This window comes from Lolium perenne, chromosome 6 (genome assembly GCF_019359855.2).
Source record: "Lolium perenne isolate Kyuss_39 chromosome 6, Kyuss_2.0, whole genome shotgun sequence".
Taxonomy (NCBI): domain Eukaryota; kingdom Viridiplantae; phylum Streptophyta; class Magnoliopsida; order Poales; family Poaceae; genus Lolium; species Lolium perenne.
Window position 1 is genome coordinate 63,279,982 of NC_067249.2, and position 17,989 is coordinate 63,297,970.

General features: G+C 43.9%; 1 protein-coding gene and 1 long non-coding RNA gene across 3 annotated transcripts; both read left to right on the forward strand.

Annotated features, from left to right (window-relative positions):
• The first annotated feature begins 9,486 nt into the window (after positions 1 to 9,486).
• Positions 9,487 to 14,057, forward strand: LOC139832188 (uncharacterized). Of its 2 annotated transcripts, XR_011746862.1 has the most exons (3): positions 9,487 to 9,615; positions 10,513 to 10,795; positions 12,271 to 14,057. It is a non-coding gene; the product is annotated as an uncharacterized lncRNA (long non-coding RNA). The 2 variants fall into 2 exon arrangements; XR_011746861.1 differs by having other exon boundaries at positions 9,494 to 10,795.
• Positions 14,058 to 14,769: 712 nt separating this feature from the next.
• Positions 14,770 to 15,569, forward strand: LOC127308177 (uncharacterized). The gene has a single exon (XM_051338944.2). The coding sequence runs from the start codon at positions 14,867 to 14,869 to the stop codon at positions 15,170 to 15,172; it is 306 nt and encodes a 101-aa protein (XP_051194904.1). The 5' UTR covers positions 14,770 to 14,866; the 3' UTR covers positions 15,173 to 15,569.
• The last annotated feature ends 2,420 nt before the right edge of the window (positions 15,570 to 17,989 follow it).

The following is a 17,989-nucleotide window of genomic DNA, read 5'->3' on the forward strand; positions in this document are numbered from 1 at the left end:
TGCTACAGTATTAACAACTTCCAATACACAAATATAAAACAAAATTGCTGTAGTAAAAAAACACATGGGTTATCTCCCAAGAAGTGCTTTCTTTATAGCCATTAAGATGGGCTCAGCAGTTTTAATGATGCACTCGCAAGAAATAGTATTTGAAGCAAAAGAGAGCATCAAGAGGAAAATTCAAAACAAATTAAAGTCTAACATGCTTCCTATGAAAAGGAATCTTGTAAATAAACAAGTCATGTAGGCATAATGCAATAAGCATAGGAAAACTAGACAAGCTCAACTTCAAAAATTTCAGCATATAGAGAGGTGTTTTAGTAACATGAAAATTTCTACAACCATATTTTCCTCTCTCATAATAATATCCTGTAGCATCATGAGCAAACTCAACAATATAACTATCACATAAAGCATTCTTATCATGAGTCCCATGCATAAAATTATTACTCTCCACATAAGCATAATCAATTTTAGTAGTTGTAGTGGGAGCGAATTCAACAAAGTAGCTATCATTATTATTCTCATCATCAAATATAGGAGGCATATTGTAATCATAATCAAATTTATCCTCCATAACAGGCGGCACCAAAAGACCACTATCATTATAATCATCATAAATGGGAGGCAAAGTATCATCAAAGTAAATTTTCTCCTCAATGCTTGGGGGACTAAAAAGATCATGCTCATCAAAACTAGATTCCCCAAGCTTAGAATTTTCCATATCATTAGCAACAATGGTGTTCAAAGTATTCATACTAATATGTTCCATGGGTTTTTTAATTTTCGCATCAAACCATCCATGTCTCAACTCAGGAAATAATTTTAAAAGCTCACTGTTGCTTTCCATTATGCCAAACTAGTGTAAAACAAGAAACAAAAAGATGCAATTGCAGGATCTAAAGGAAATAGCTTCGAGTACTTACAACGGCGCCGGAAAATAGCTTAGTAGCCGAGATCCGGAGTGTGAGTACCTTTTACCTTTCCTCCCCGGCAACGGCGCCAGAAAATAGCTTGATGTCTACGGACACTCCTTTTCCTGTAGACAGTGTTGGGCCTCCAAGAGCAGAGGTTTGTAGAACAGCAGCAAGTTTTCCCTTAAGTGGATCACCCAAGGTTTATCGAACTCAGGGAGGAAGAGGTCAAAGATATCCCTCTCAAGCAACCCTGCAACCACAAAGCAAGAAGTCTCTTGTGTCCCCAACACACCTAATACACTTGTCAGGTGTATAGGTGCACTAGTTCGGCGAAGAGATAGTGAAATACAGGTGGTATGAATGAATATGAGCAGTAGTAACGGCACCAGAAAATAGCTTGCTGCTACAACTGGCGTGTGGTTGATGGTGGTAATATTGCAGGCAGTACAGATACAGTAGAACAGTAAACAAGTGATGATTGCAGTATTTGGAAACAAGGCCTAGGGATCATACTTTCACTAGTGGACACTCTCAACATTGATCACATAACAGAATAAATAAATGCTATACTCTACACTCTCTTGTTGGATGATGAACACCACTAATTGTGTAGGGCTACAAGAACCCTCAATGCCGGAGTTAACAAGCTCCACAATATTCGATATTCATATTTAAATAACCTTAGAGTGCATGATAGATCAACACAACTATACCAAGTACTAACATAGCATGCACACTGTCACCTTCATACTATGAAAGGAGGAATAGATCACATCAATACCATCATAGTAATAGTTAACTTCATAATCTACAAGAGATCATAATCATAAACTACGCCAAGTAGTACATGATGCACACACTGTCACCATTACATCATGGAGGAGGAATAGAGTACTTTAATAACATCACTAGAGTAGCACATAGAATAGTGATACAAAGCTCATCATATGAATCTCAATCATGTAAGGCAGCTCATGAGATCATTGTATTGAAGTACATGGGAGAGAGATTAACCACATAGCTACCGGTACAGCCCTTAGCCTCGATGGTGAACTACTCCCTCCTCATGGGAGACAGCAGCGGTGATGAAGATGGCGGTGGTGATGATGGAGATGCCTTCCGGGGGCACTTCCCCGTCCCGGCGGCGTGCCGGAACAGAGACTCCTGTCCCCCAGATCTTGGCTTCGCGATGGCGGCGGCTATGGAAGGTTTCTCGTACCGTGGCTTTTCCGTATCGAAGATTTAGGTCAGGGACCTTTAAATAGGCGAAGAGGCAGAGTCGGAAGGCTGACGAGGCGGTGACACCATAGGGGGGCGCGCCCCCCTGGGCCGTGCCGCCCTGTCATCTGGTGGCCCTGTGGCCCCCCTCTGGTGGCTCTCGGGTGTTCTGGAAGCTTCGTGGGATTTTAAGATTCTGGGCGTTGATTTCGTCCAATTCCGAGAATATTTCCTTACTAGGATTTCTGAAACCAAAAACAGCAGAAAACAGGAACTGGCACTTCGGCATCTCGTCAATAGGTTAGTTCCGGAAAACGCATAAAATCATCATAAAATGTGAACAAAACATGTAGGTATTGTCATAAACAAGCATGGAACATAAGAAATTATCGATACGTTGGAGACGTATCAGCTCACTCAAGCTCTATCAATGGGTTATTACTGAGATTGATAAGTACAGAAGGCATTGTCTTTGGAGAGACAAAGATTTGCAAAAGAGGAACCCACCCTTGGCTGCCTGGGACTTGGTCTGTCGACCAAAAGATCGAGGAGGACTTGGAGTTCTTAACCTTTCTATACATAATGATTGCCTTCTTATGAAACATCTGCAAAAATTCTATAATCATGTTGACATTCCTTGGGTGAACTCGAGTTGGGAACTTCACTATTCATATTCTCTGCGTCCTGCAGGGCCCAAGGAGATTTCCTTATGGTGGAGGGACTACCTGAAGATGTTACCCACTTTTAAGCAAGTAGCTACATGTGAATTTGTTCAGGGCAATTCCATTCTTCTTTGGAAGGACAATTGGGCTTCTGACACTCTGCAAGTCACCTGGCCATAACTATACTCTTTTGTGAAGAATGACTCTATCTCTATACAGGAAGCTCTGCAGTTTGAGGATATCAGTGATTTATTCCATCTTCCATTATCTGAAGAAGCAATGATCCAGATGAACCTTTTTCAAACCATGCTACAGAGTTTATTACCTACATATGGTTATGCTTCTTGGTCTATCCTCGGCTCTAACAAATCTTACAAGGTTTCACAACTGTATAAGGATTTGATGCCCCACAATGGTGCTCTACGTGCACTCAAATGGATGTGGGACATCTGCTGCCTACAAAAACATAAAGTGTTCTTCTGGTTACTTGCTCACAATAGACTTAATACTAGAGCCATACTTCAGAGAAAGAACTTCTTCCTAGATGACTATTCTTGTGTGATGTGTGGATCACATCTTGAAACCAGAGATCATCTGTTCTTCCAATGCCCTTTTACCACCATGTGCTGGCAATATTTATGCCCTGATTGGACCTTACTTCCTAGATCCCCCTTGGATTTTCAACAGACTATACTTAGTCTTAATAATTCCATTGGCAAACCTTTCTTTATTGAAATTATCATGATGATTTTATGGGAAATTTGGATAACCAGAAATGACTTCATTTTCAAGGCGGTTGATCCAAATATTTACAGATGTCGCAAGAAGTTCAAAGATGAAATGGCGCTTCTCCTGTATAAAGTGAAAAAGAAGCATCACAGGGGCTTATATGTTGGATCCAGCACTTCAGATAGATTCATAGACTTTGTTATCTTAGTTTTCATAGTTTTTGAGCCCTCTGTTTGAGTTGCTACTCTCAAGCAACTCTGTAATACCTTCGTACTTCTGTGCTTTATAAATAAAAAAGAAAAAAAACACAGTGGGGAAACCCACTGTTCAGCCTCAAAAAAAACTTCTCTAGCTTTTTATTTCCACCCTTTTATATACCAAGCTACCATAGCTTCATAAGATGAATATGTTTTCCTAGGCCTCAAAAATGAAATATTTCCGCACGAGCGGTGGTTCTAGGCCAAACTCCAGCGACTCTCGTCGGCGATTCAGTCGCTTCCCTTCCCCTCCGATTGCCTTCCAGGCATCGCGAGGGGGAGGGGAGGTCCGGTTCTCATCTGTGCGTGTTTTAGTTCTAGGTATTCTAGGTTTTCCTCTATCAAGATGGAGGGAGTTGGATCCATCAACATGACCTGACAGCCTCCCGCCTCTCCAGCTCGCACCGATTGGCTCGATCCCACGCAGCCCAAACAACACGGCATATCCATAAGTCAGCACGCACGATTTTCGCTACCCAAACCTGATTTGTGGATTGTCACAAAGCTAATGAGATGGTAACCATGAATAACTTATTGAACTTACCCGAGTCCAAATTGATTTTTGATGGGCTGCTCAGATTTTCACCATTGTAGTTGCTCGCAGCACAAAATCTGAAGATGCAAAAATCACTGTCACTAGGAAAAAATGTTAAATAGGATACTTTTTACACGCACTGAAAATGCCAAATTTAATACAGTTCAGCGATGTATCATCCATGAATTTGATTTCTCCGACAAAAATAATCATTTTCTCAGAATTTGGGTGGCTAGTTACCTGCTAAATTTTCATAAACTTCATCCTCCTACTCTTGCTAACTAAAAGTTGCTTTTCAAAATTCAAAATTTGGGTGCCTAGTTACCTACTGGGATACTGCTCATCATAACAATTTTTTTTCCCAAGAAAACAATAGAACTGATTTTAGGTCAAATCTTAGACATATATACATGAGTAGATGTATGGAAATCTCGAATACTACACCATATATGTTAACTTCGAGGACGTGGGCATAGCCTAGTGGTTGGGGTCGCAGTGGCGCACCCCAACGACCAGAGTTCGAATCCTGTCAGGAACGAATTTCTGGAATTCTCACGCCGAGGTTCTGCTTCTACTATATCATTTAGTGTCTAGTTCCTCCTAGCACTAATTCATTTTTTTTTCATATATGTTAACTTCCGGGAGCATAAGATGGATCCACGACTTGTCCAAGCAGAATAAATTAAAGGAAAAGAAGTAAAGAATCAACTGATAATCGATTGTTCCAATAAAATCACGCAATCATGTTGATATTGTCGACGACAAGCTCTATGGAGAGCCTCTCTGTTGCCGTCACAGTGTGCGCCAGGTACATAATAAGGAACCTATCTGTTGGAGCCGACCTCGGTGTTGAAGAAGAGACGGAGGCAGACCTGGGGATAGCGAGGTTGAACTGTGGCGCCATGACGTTAGGTTGAAGATGGTCTGGGTAAGATAGAGTCTTGTTGGTAAGCTTGTGTCATGGCCTGATGGGTCTTGGTAAGCTTGTGTCATGGGTACACCTTATATGCCATGTTGCAGGATTAGAGTGGTACACTACTGTAAAAAGTCTTATAGCCTCAACAGCATCTGTGCCGCAAAATAGAAGGTCCGCCGGTGGCAACCCATACCAGTGATGGACACACAAAAATTCGTCACCGGTAGGTCGTCGGGTCACTAATAGAGAAAACGCTATATGGGCAAGTCTAATGGAAGCGGGCCTAGAAACACGCACATGACAACTAATACTGGTAGCGGGCTCTGCTTAGTGTCCGCAACTAGTAGCTCGACAATGGTAGCGTGCCAAGCTGCCTGCATGCGACTGATAAGTTGGGCTACCGTCAAACAAGGCCATAGTTTAGCCGCAGCAGGTTCTTGTTCTAAACAAGGTCAAATTCTTAAACTAGTATCTTCCAATAAATTGGTACAATTAAGTATGATAAATAAAAAAATGAGTATTTAAAAGTGTAACGGTACATAAATATAACTGCACAATTATCGATGTCTCGTAGAAATGCAGTTCATCACTTTCACAATCCAAACAACATTTGATATTAAACTTCAATACCTAGTCTTGCATCCTGGGTATTCTTCATCCAACCCATTACAATGTCTAGCCGAGAATTAAATGGATGCTTGGTTAGATTACATTTGGCATTTTTGGCTTTGTGCAATATACCAAAAGAAAACCTAAATTTGTGATTTTGGCATTGGCTTATATCTTTTGACTGAATTTTGGTGTATATGGTAATAGTAGGAAAAAGAAGAAAAAAAAGTAAATGCACATATTTAGGTGGTAATCTGGCTTATAAGCCAAACCAAAAGTAAGACTAACCAGACACCATTTAAACCATGAGATAGATCTCTGTTTCTACCGGAATCTAAAGGTATAAACGATGCCCCCCATAGGGGGCCTCACAGGGCATCCACGACATGCCACCAGGCACGCAAGGGCTGGGCATCGGCCTCATTTTTCCTCCAGCGGTTGGCCACGTGGCGTCGCGTGATTGGCTCAGCTGAGAAAATATCTCCTTCATCCAATCCCCTCCGTGTCTCACCTCCCAATCCCCTCCCGCATCTCACCTGCCCCTCATCTCCTCTCTCGATCCGCCGCCGGCGCTCTCCGCAGAGACGACACCCTGTCGTGCGTCCTCTCACCTTCGCTGCCTCCTCTCCAGCTCCGGCTCGTCGCCGAACTCCGTCTCCTCCACCCAATATCCTTCTCCTCTGCCACGTCGCTCGTACTGGACGGCAGGAGGTGCACGGACCCTAGCCGCCGCAACGCCGAGATCTGCCACCATGGACACGGCGGATGACGTCGGCTTCGCCACCATCCACCCGCACCTCGATGCCTCCTCCAGGGCCGCCGCGTTCCCCAACCCCAAGGGCGGCCGTGGTGGCGGCGGCGCGGGAGGCATGGTCGCGTCGGGAAGAAGCGTGCACGAGCTGCTCGAGTGCCCCGTCTTCATCAACTCCATGAACCCGCCGATCCACCAGGTTCTTTGATTTTACCCAACCTATTTCTTGACTTCCCAAATTTTGCTACAGCGCACTATGGAGTAGTATGTGTGTGATTCGACTTCGGCGATTCTTGGGTTCGAATGGGATTCGACTACGCAACGTAGGAGCCGGTAGAAGCTGCAGAGACGGAGGTTGAGGTGGTTCAGCTGCCCCTCCTTCATGGAGGTTGAGACAAAAGTAGAGTTAAACTCCCCCTCTTTAGTTTTACCCCTGGAACATCTTATCTCTTGTGCAGATTGTTTTATATATGCTTAGCAGGTGTTTGATGAAATTCCTAGATAATATTGGTCTATATTTATGCTCCATCTAACTGCTTGCAATCTTGTAATTATGGTACTAGGATGTTCAGGAGAGAGATTTATACTTCTATCCCTTTTGCAATCTTGCAACACCATTCAATGGTGAGAAGTTTTTTTCTTCTCCATTCAGTTAAATGGATAAGGCTGTTGGAGTATCTTATAATCATGCTTGATGGCTGCTGCTTCCACACAGCCTGGCGTGCCGTTGCTGAACATGGATTGGCAACGTCGCTACTGATGTGTGCTATGGCGGCAGAGGCCAGCCATAGGAGCTTAACAGTGACTCTAGGATGACATGAGCGTTAAGAATCGGTGTGGCAGAGTCTGGTGACCACCCGCGCGGAACTCTGTTGGCCATGTATTTTCACTCCGCGGGTGATGTTTCAGTTGTGTTATATTCATGTGATCCATTTATATTTATCTAAGTAGGAGGAGCAAAAAATAGTTCCTGTCAGTGCTAACGGTTTGTATGAATATTTTTATTTTGACTAGGCTTGAATGATTACTGAAAATGAGTCATCGACCGTGTTGGCGGGCATTGCGCTGCAAGTCGTGTTAGTTATATGTGGTTGGTAAGATTTCTTAAATGTTCTTATTGGCTTTGTGATTTTTCTTTAGAGCATGAACTTGAATAGAAAATCAGATGTTTCACATTGTCTACAAAATGCAGTGGCATGGCTAAAACTCACACTCTTGGTTATTTAGCATAATAGTGAATTCAAGTAAAACTAGGCCTTTATATGCCGGGTTTGCATCTTCTCCATTCTGTGTTTGATATGTTTTAGATTGTTAAAAGTTATTCTGGATTTATTGTATGTATGTATGCTGCTGTGGAGTTAAGCTCTTGATGGAATTGATATACCCAATCATCCAATTTATACCTGAAGAGTTGACTTGGATGGTTTTCTAAATTATGCTAACTGATTCTTTTACTTTTTAGCATTAAATAGGGATTTTTTTTGCCAGATGGGACTACATCCATGTGATAAGTAAGTTTATATTAGGGCCTCATATTGAATATTGCACTAGAGCCCCGATTCCTGGAGATGGACGAACGGATGCATCTCCTCAGTTTTTTCGCTGTAAGATGTGATGCTGGTTGTGGCTCTATGACCACCTCTCGGACTGTGTTCTTCCCGTTGAGTGTCCTCCTCGAAACAGGCTTTCGCCCCGCTATATTAATATAGCAAACGACCCGATACAACGAACGCGCTGGGGCCGCAGCACAACACCAAGCCCAAAAGGAAACACAAGAGAAAAGAAAAAGAAAACAAAGCCGACACCGGCAGCTTGACAAGAACAAGAGTGCCTCGCAACCGCTGCGCCCACCAAAGAATGCTACCACACTCCTAGCACGCCGGAGCGCCGCGTATCAAGCAACACCTTCAACAAGGAAAGTGACGACGACGCCACTGCTGCCCGGACTGGTCCTAGGGTTTCCCCCGATACGCGGAAGGGAGTGGGGAGGAGGGACTACCGACGCCCTTCAGGAAGGCAAGGCGACACCCGCAGGCGTCACCGCGTCAGTGTCGGGCCTGCCGACAAGATTTCTCCCGTCCCCCAACCCACACACCCGGACGATTCGACGTGCTCCACCCGACTTGCCGCCCACCAGCACACGCCACCGCGACCTTGAAGCCATCCTTGCTGTCTCGCTGTGGTCGCCGGAGAAGGGCCTAGACGTAGAGATGAGAAACAGCCGGGTCGGGGGTAGCAGCACCTCAGCCGAGCGGGAGGGAACTACCTCCACCGCCTTCGCGGTAGCCGACCGGACATGGCAGCGAGGTCAAACCCGCCCGGCCGGGCCCAAACAGGCCCGCAAAGACCTCGCTACCACGCTGCAGCAGGCCGGCCGGAGTACCGCCGCCGCCCAGCCACCGCCGTCGCATCTCCTCCACCTCCAGGGAGCATCACCGGGGCGCCATGAGCAGCCCGCCCGCCCAGCCCCTCTGGGCCCCGAACTGGGCCCAGATCTGGGCCGAGCAGGCCCTGCCATGGCCGCCACCAGCGCAGCTCCGCCACCAACGGTTGCGCCGCCTCTCCTCCAACCACCCGACGCACAGGTACCACCCCGCCGCGCCGGACCGCCGCCGCCGAGGAGCACCGCCGCCGGCCAGAAGCCCCGCGCCCCCCGCGCCGCGACGGGGAGAGTCGGCCCCGCCGCCGCCGGCACCGCCCCGGCAAGGCCTGGCGGCTCCCGCCGACGGCGGCGGCAAGGGGGAGCGCGAGGAGGGAGGGAGGAGCGCCGGGGAAGGGGCGCGGCCCGGCCGCCGCGGGGAGGCGGCGCGGGTCGCGAGAGAGGGGGTGGTCGGGTCGCGAGAGAGGTCTTTTTCGGGGAGCCGGAAGAATGTCACACTCACGCACCGGCCTCCCGTTGAGTGTCCAACAAGAGGAAGAGGAGGAGCGCAACTGCGCTCGAGCTCGGTGGTGGGAAAGCTGGAGGATGGTGAAGATGAGCTTGTGTGTGCTAGACTGGCATCTCTGCATGCTCTCGTGTAGGTATGAATTTGCTTCCCTAATCCCCTGATTTTATGGAGCAAAAGCAGCTTGCTATGTGCTTGAGTTTGTTCTATACCACTAAAAGTTCAGCAGGATACAGAATACCTTCCAACTCACACTTTTGGGTTATGGCCTGTTGATTTTCTACTATCGAAATCTATATATCTGCATATAAATTTGTCTGACACTACACACACTGTCGAGCTTCTCAAATTAAGCCATTGGGTTATGGCCTGTTCATTTTCTACTATCGAAATCTATATATCTGCATATAAATTTGTCTGGCATTATACACACTGTCGAGCTTCTCAAATTAAGCCATACTTTCAGCAGCAAGTAATTCTCACACATAATCACCTGTCTTTTAGCTTCTTTTTGCCTCCGAACACTGCTTTGCATTATCAACACATTACACTGTCTTACATTATACATGCTGCCAAGCTTCTCAATTTAAGTGACACTTTGAGCTTCAAGTAGTTCTCACTGTCAAACTTCTCAATTTAAGCAAGTAATTCTCACGGTCAAATTTCTCAGTTTACGTTACACTTTCAGCAACATTTAATTCACATACATAGTAGTCTGCATTTGAGCCTCATTTTTCCTCTGAACTCTGCCTTGCATGTACTAATAAAAATGATTTTTGGTTAGCTTTACATATTAGAAAGGCTTTTCATTGAAAAGAAAGCTTTTTTCCAGCCCTAAACTTGTCTCTGGTTTTATTCCAAAAAAATGTATTGAGTTTACTGTCATATGTGGAAGTTACTTAGCAGAATATCAATTTCCGCACCAAGCAACGGATACATGTACTGATCATAGATTCTTTTACTCAGTGGAGACAAGTGTAACTTTTTTATTAGCATATGCCTGCAAAGCAGTCTGACAATGAAATTATCATAGGCCTGGCACCCTGCAAACCTGGAAGTGCACACTATATTGTCTTTTTACATGCATATGTAAATGTTCGGAGGTACATGCATGCTGTGTCGCTTTGAGAGATATCTCCAGGAAGATGCACATTGATGCACCCGCTGCTGATGGCACACGAACTGTAGCGCCCGGCAGCGTGGGCGAGCGAGGCTGCGATTGGAGTAGTTGGAACGATATGAGCGCTGCTGGGCCACCTCCGACTTGTCAGCGTTTCGCCGCCGCAACCGCTCATCCAGAGTCATTTGTCTCTGAGGTATCACCGCCCCCGCACATCCAAAGATTGTAGTTGACATCGTTAGAGACAAATTACAACTTTTGACATTTTGACTTGCTTGTGCATATGGTTAGGGTATAAGGGTTCTTATTTAACTTTAATTCATGGAATTTCTGATTCGGGAGATACATACTTTTCGTAATACATTCCTTTGTTATTTGTTCATGTCAAGCATTGCATAATGGGCTGCCATATTCAGAGATTTGAAAAAAAATTATACTCGGCATATAAGTACTTTATTTGCATCTACCAGCTAAAATATATGCAGCAATTACTCCTTTCATAACCATCAAATGAGAAGAATTTAGGTAAAATAGCTTCCTGCCACCTCACCTTGCATATGACAGGAAGCAGACTTTTGCTTCAGCTACTATTTTATTGGTGTCATTTCAGATGTAAGTTTTGTGTTTCATAGAAGTTGCTTAATATCCAAGTTGGTTTTAATAATGACATTAAAGGATAATTTTGTAATATCTATTCAGTATGTTCTACTTAGGAGGTGGGATTTTCTGTATGTATACATGTAGCTGCAGTTGCTTCTTTTGTACTGCTTGTTTATACTATCTATTTTGTGATCACTTTTTCAATGTTTAGAGTTATAAGAAGTAAGAATACGTCTATTTTTTGCATTCAGTGTGATTGTACCAGTATATGAGCTGTAAATTGAACGGTTCAAATTCAGCTGATCTCTGGTTTGAAGGATGTTAACGATAGCAGTGGCAACAGTTCTGTGTGGGATTTTTTATTATTATTGTATATGCCTTGGATGTAATTAATCCCTTGAAATGTTCAGTGTGGTGCCTTTTTACCTCTTCGCTAATAATCATTATTATACACAAAACATATTGTTTCTTACTTGAAATGTTTACTTTGATGTCCAGTTCATTGTATCAGTTCCCAACTTAGTGTTTTATTTCCTCTTGTACGTGTTGGGTTACTACATTAATTTAGAGTGGAAGTGGCTTTTTTTAGTAGCTCTTGTGTGATTTTTGTGTTTATTTCCTGAAAGTTAGCTTGCTTGGGTAGAGGCACGCCACACACTTGATAATGCACACCATAAGACTTCTAGGTAGGAAAGTTCTAGCATCCTCTGGCGTACCACCTGGGTGGGTGAATAACTTGATGCTGGAGAAAATTCTAGAATCCCTCAATACACAAATATGCTCCAAACTGATTGTACCTAATATTGATGCTGAATGGATCATGGATGTAGTAATGTATATATGGATAATACATGCATAATTGAATGGTAGCGTGGCTAATTTTGTGTTTAGTGCAAGCCTCGCCATTTGTTTCTCCGGTGAACTATGCATCACACACTAAAATTTAAAAGAAACACGACATATTTCTCATTGCTCTTCACAAACTATAATGGCTCTGTTTACTCATGTTACTTCTTTATATATCTAATAATGACTTGAATTTTTTCCTCTTTATTATAATCATACTTTCAGTTCCATACTATAATGGTCTTCGTCCTTGCTGGATGCCCGAACCATTACCATAGGGTGATACCTAGGAGGAGCTACGCATTGGTTTAATACAACTGAGTTGAGAGGATCGATCCCAGTCTGGCCAATTCACTTCCAGTGTTATGCTTGTAATCTCTTGGGTGAATTCTTGATGCCTGGACCGTTGCTCATCTTCCTCCCTACATGAAAAATGGTGCTTTTCATACATCACTCTTTGCTTCTAAATTAATTAGGAAAAAAAATTATGCTTCCATAGATCTGCTCAAAATTGCCCTAGCACACAGTAGCATGAAATTTTCCTACTAGCTATATCAGAAAGATTACTATTTACCTTCTATCTGGTTATGCAGTGGAAATAGGAATCAGTAAATAGTTTCATCGTCATCCTAGATCCGAAGTAGTGCTTTCACTTTGAAACTAATTTTCTTCTCTGATTCTCATCATATTTTAATTATAGGCCAGAAAATATATTTGGGGTGGTTATTATAGCTACGAATGAAAATCATGTACTTATGTCATATGAGCTCTGCAATGTGGTCAAAGATTAGTCTTTTTTAATCTACCACTGAGGAGCTCTTCCTTATTCAGGGTTAGTATGAATTATTAGCTGAAGGAGGTTCAGAATAACACATCTCATATCTCATGTAGGCTAGCTATTTACAGAATGAGTGCACCAAGGGAGCAACACAGGGGCATGTAGCAACTTGATGATGGAGAAATGTAAAAAAATCAACAGACATGAGTTCACAATATTATTTTCTTCAGGAGGTATGATACTCGCAGCAGCCTATGAGACATTTTACATATTTACAGTTGAAATACAGGGATGATCTATGGAATTTCGTATTTACTGATTCATTCTGTTGTCAGCTCACAATGTTAGTATTATATAGCTCCAAGTTAATAATACAGCTAAATTGATAGAAATGATTATATTATAATTGCTTTGAAATTCGTCCTTACTTCCCAGTATATTTCTCACTGTACAATCCAGTTGACATAATAATATATGTGTTGGGGGTGCTTTTTGTAGGATATAAGAATTGGGTTTTGATTAATAATGGGATTAATAATTTTAATGTCAAAATATACACTCTACAATATGAAACCATTTCCTTCTCTACAAAAGAAATTAAGAAAGGAAAGGAATGCCTTTCCAGATCATTTAAACTTGAAGAGAAGATTGTGCATACTATATCTACAGTAAGCATGAGAATTCTTAGCAGCCATGAGAAATGCCTTTTGCATATTTGCAGTTGAAATACAGAGATGCTCTATGGAATTTCGTCTTTACTGATTCATTATGTTGTCAGCTCACAATGTTAGTAGCTGTGCTAGAATGCATGCTATTTACTACTGTATGATTAATATCATATTGGTGTCAGCAATTGGTTTAATTATTATATAGCTCCAAAGTAACTTGGAGCTATATAATAATTTAACCAGCCACATTTAACATAATTACTTTCAAAAGTAATTACATTCAAAAGTAATTATGTTAAATGTGGCTGCCTGTTGAGAGAGCTATTAAATTATTGTTTAGCTAAAAAGGAGGTACGCTATATTTTCATCTGGTTTGTATTGTAAACTCTCATGCTGTGATACTACAGATACATAAAATATTTTACCAAACGATTGACTGTGCGAAAGGCTTGGTGGCGTGCAGATTGATAGACTTATTTTCTGACTATTATAATCGATATGTATAAATGTTTGATGCATTTTACCACCTATTTATGAGTGCAGATGACGAGGTCTTGCAAAAACAAGTGTATTAGTTATTCTAATATATTTCTCTGTTTTCCTGATTGTACATTCTTTCACTACTTGGTTCATGATTTTATGTATTTTATCCTAATTATATCTTATTGACTTTATTTTGCAAAACATAAAAACGTATTATCATTTACTCAAGTGTTTTTTACGTTGTTTTATAGTGTAAATTGGTGGTAATTTCACGGGATCGTGCGCCAAGGCGCACATCTAAATCTAGTAATTCAAGGAGAGGCGCACAACGGGAATACTACAGATGACTCGGGCGGGGAAAGGGCCAATGGCCCAAACAAATCCAACCTGCCCTCTGTTCAGCTGTTCAATGGATTCCAGTTTAGCAAAAGAAGTGAAGTCTCCGACTGATTGATGCATATCAGCTCAATCTTGTCTAGGAACCTCAAAGCAGTCAATATGAACCCAATCAATAACAAAATAAGATAGAATACATAAAATACTTTAAAAGACGATGGTTTTGACCTAGCTAGAATATACCAACTTGAGAGAAAAAGAATAAAAATAAATAGCACGCAATAATCAAGCGCCCTACGAAGCCGACGCGAACATGCCCAAAGCGCGGACCATGCCGAGGGAGAAGCGAAACTGGGAGGAAGTCGTCAAAAGTCCACCACAACACGGCGCAGACCGCAAAGGGAACGCGTCTTCACTTCACCTGCCTCACTCTCTCCCTCCTGCTCCTTATAAACATCCACTCTCCTCTCCATTCCCCACACAGCAATCAACTGCGTTTTCCTCTCCCCATCCATTTCTCTCCTCCGTCTCCCCACTCCAGTTGCCATCTCCGTCAATGGCCACCGAGGTCCTCCGCCCGCACAACATCCTGCCGTCGCAGCCCCAGAGGATCAGGACCACGCACCGGAAGCCCAGCGCCAGGAAGTCTCCTCCTCCTCCGGCGGCAGCTTCTCCAACAGCCGGACGTAGAAACCATGGAAGGCGCCCCGCGGTGGAACTGTACGCCGGTCCGGCCTTCTCCGGCGCGTCCCCCGAGCCGAGCTCGCTGCCGCTCCCGCAGTTCCCGTTCCAGAAGGCCGTGGCGCCCGCGGTCAACGACGCCGCCACGCGCGACCTCAGGCGCATGCTGCGCCTCGAGTAGGATCGAGCTAGCCCGTGTACATGCCAGCATGTGGGAACGAGCTGCCTGTTAGTTTAGTTCTAGCTGACCTCGTCGTTGGGTGGTGCGGGTGCGGCCGCGCGCGGCAAGGCCTCCGGCCCGGTTTTATTGTGTGCCCGGCGGTAGGGCGCGCGCAGGCAGTCGGCTCCGGCGACGGCGGTTTGTAGTGAGCGCAGCAGCAGCAGGTGACCATCGACCGGCAAGATGTAATTCCACCTAGTTAATCCCCTTTGTCTCTAGTAGTTAGCACGCAAATGGCTAATCGGGGCAGTATATATTCAATTTATTTATGTTTCCTGGTGATTAAAAAAGTTTATGTGTCATGATCATATGAATCAGTCAAATCCAAGATAATGTCGATTCTAATCATTCACACCAACCGGCTGCTCGACCCCTCCGCTACCTACTACCCTGTGCTGGCCGGCACCATAAGCTAGAAGTCGCATAGTATGTTTTATTGGAGCATCTTTCACCGGCAGCCCGGCCCAATAGCTTTATGGGAGTGCCATTTTCTTTTTTGCTCACACTATCATCTAATAATGCGGCAGCATATTTCAAGATTAATATACGTGTCGGCAATCTCGTACCGGTCCCTTCGCACATTGTATTGGATGGGCATCCGCACCTCACGCCGTGTGAGATGGAAACCGGTGGTAATAGCATCGCATGGCAATGGCTCAAAATGATGCTTTTCTATTTAATGACCCACCTCGGATACCGTCGAAGTAGGTTGCGGCCTTTAATGGAAGCACCAGTTCACACTAGGTGGAGGTATCTAAATGCGCGGACTGGCATATCCTCCTATTTATCAGCCCTCCACGGCTCACATCGTCTACGCACTCACCACCAGGCACTGCTCGCCGCAATGCCTCAATGGTTCGCCACCACGTAATCAATGTTGGGCCGCAGCGACCACGCACCACCAGCGCAACCCGCAACCCGAGCATGTGGCGTCGCCGTAGCCTGAGCAGGAGGACTTCGCGAATGAGGTGTTCGTAGCGGACGCAAAGACCGAGATCATGGAGGAGGAGCAGTGGGCGGCGGAGGAGTTTGTTGGGGACCCGGAGCAGGCGACGATCCTCGCTTATCTAAATACGGCACGGGGCCAGAGGATCGGAACTCAAGTACTCGAGGAGATCAACGATGCCATCTTCGAGCGCATTGCCTAGATCTCGAGCAGGCGGGTGCCCACGGAGGAGGATGGTCGCCTCCTCATGGCAGCCGAGCAGCAGAAGGTGCTTGAGCTTGTCACTTAGAAACGCATCGAGACCACCGAGCGGCTCGCCCAGAATGCAGCGTCCCGCGAATGGCGGGCAGTGCTGAAGGCCCATCCCATCGCGAGGAAGCTCCAGCGATGATGCACCATGATGCGGGAAATAAGGACAGAGAGGTGGGCGTGGGAGCAATCGACCAATGGAAAGAACATGCAATGGCGAGGATGGCCCAGCGTGCCCCGACCGACATCGAGTAGACTAGGATTTAGTTATTTTAGTACTTTTCATTCAACTTTGTAATATATGACTAAATATGAATGAAATCGTTGTTTTATATTGAATTCGTCTCGACCCCTAAAAAATTATAGGAGTTGCCGGTGTGGGAAACACCTCCCTATATCAAGGGAACTACTGTCGGCGCCCCAATAGGGCATCACCAGCGCTTATTTGGAGGTCGGCGGTGGGGATTCTCTTACCTCTGAAAAGTTTTATTTTAACATCACCATTTCTTTTACCATAGGTTTTTTAGGCGCGTAATATTTTTTTTGATTGATAGAACAAAACAGACTTACAAGGCTAAGACAAGGGAAAAACACCTGACCACTCAAGACAAGACCACGTTCGATGAGCTTAGCTCCAGCCACTGCATCAATTGATGCACACGGCTTGCTTTATTAAACAAAGTATCAAGTCACAAAAGGTTCATCGTCACTTATTACAATCACAGAAAAGCTAAGGTCGATACATGAATCAACCAGCTGAAAATATGGCACTCAGAAAAGCTATGCATTTGCTATTCTATTAAGATGCCGTCACCCAGTAGCCTGGAAAAAGAAGTCCTGGGCAACCACTAGCATCCGGTTGCATCCAATAACCATACCCTCCCGCTGCTCCACCGGGAGAAGGAAAACCCATTGCTGAATTGAATGAGCAGCTCACCGTATAACCTGCAAAAAATTAGTTCCAAATTATTTGTTAAAGATAATATCATTTCTAGTCCTCCAAATAGCCCAACAAATGGTCGACACGCCAATGCGAATTTTTTGTTTTTCATCTTTCTTCACAATATTCAGCCATCTACCAAACACATTAGTAATATTAGCTGGCGGCGGAATGTTATATGTAAGGTATATCATACGCCATATTATCTTCGCAAAAGGGCACTGAATAAACAAATGATTAATAGTTTCCGTGGAATCACAAAAACAACACTTTTGACATCCTTTTCACTTCCGTTTAGCTAGATTGTCCTTAGTTAAGAGCACCTTATTGCTCATAAACCACATAATTTTTTTTATTTTAAAGAAATCTTTAACTTCCATAGATATTTACGAAGATAAATAGCATGCCCATTCATCAAATCAAGATACATAGACTTAACTGACAAAATACCCGAATCAGTAAGCTTCCAAATAAACTTATCAGGTTCAGATGTTAAGTTAATTGTAATAAGTTGTTGTCATAAATGTAACCATTGTACCCACTTGTTGTCACAAACCTCTTCTAAAGAAAATATTAATAGGATCAGTTGCAAGCACAGTCGACACTAACACATTCTTATGTTGAACAATGTTATATAATGCCG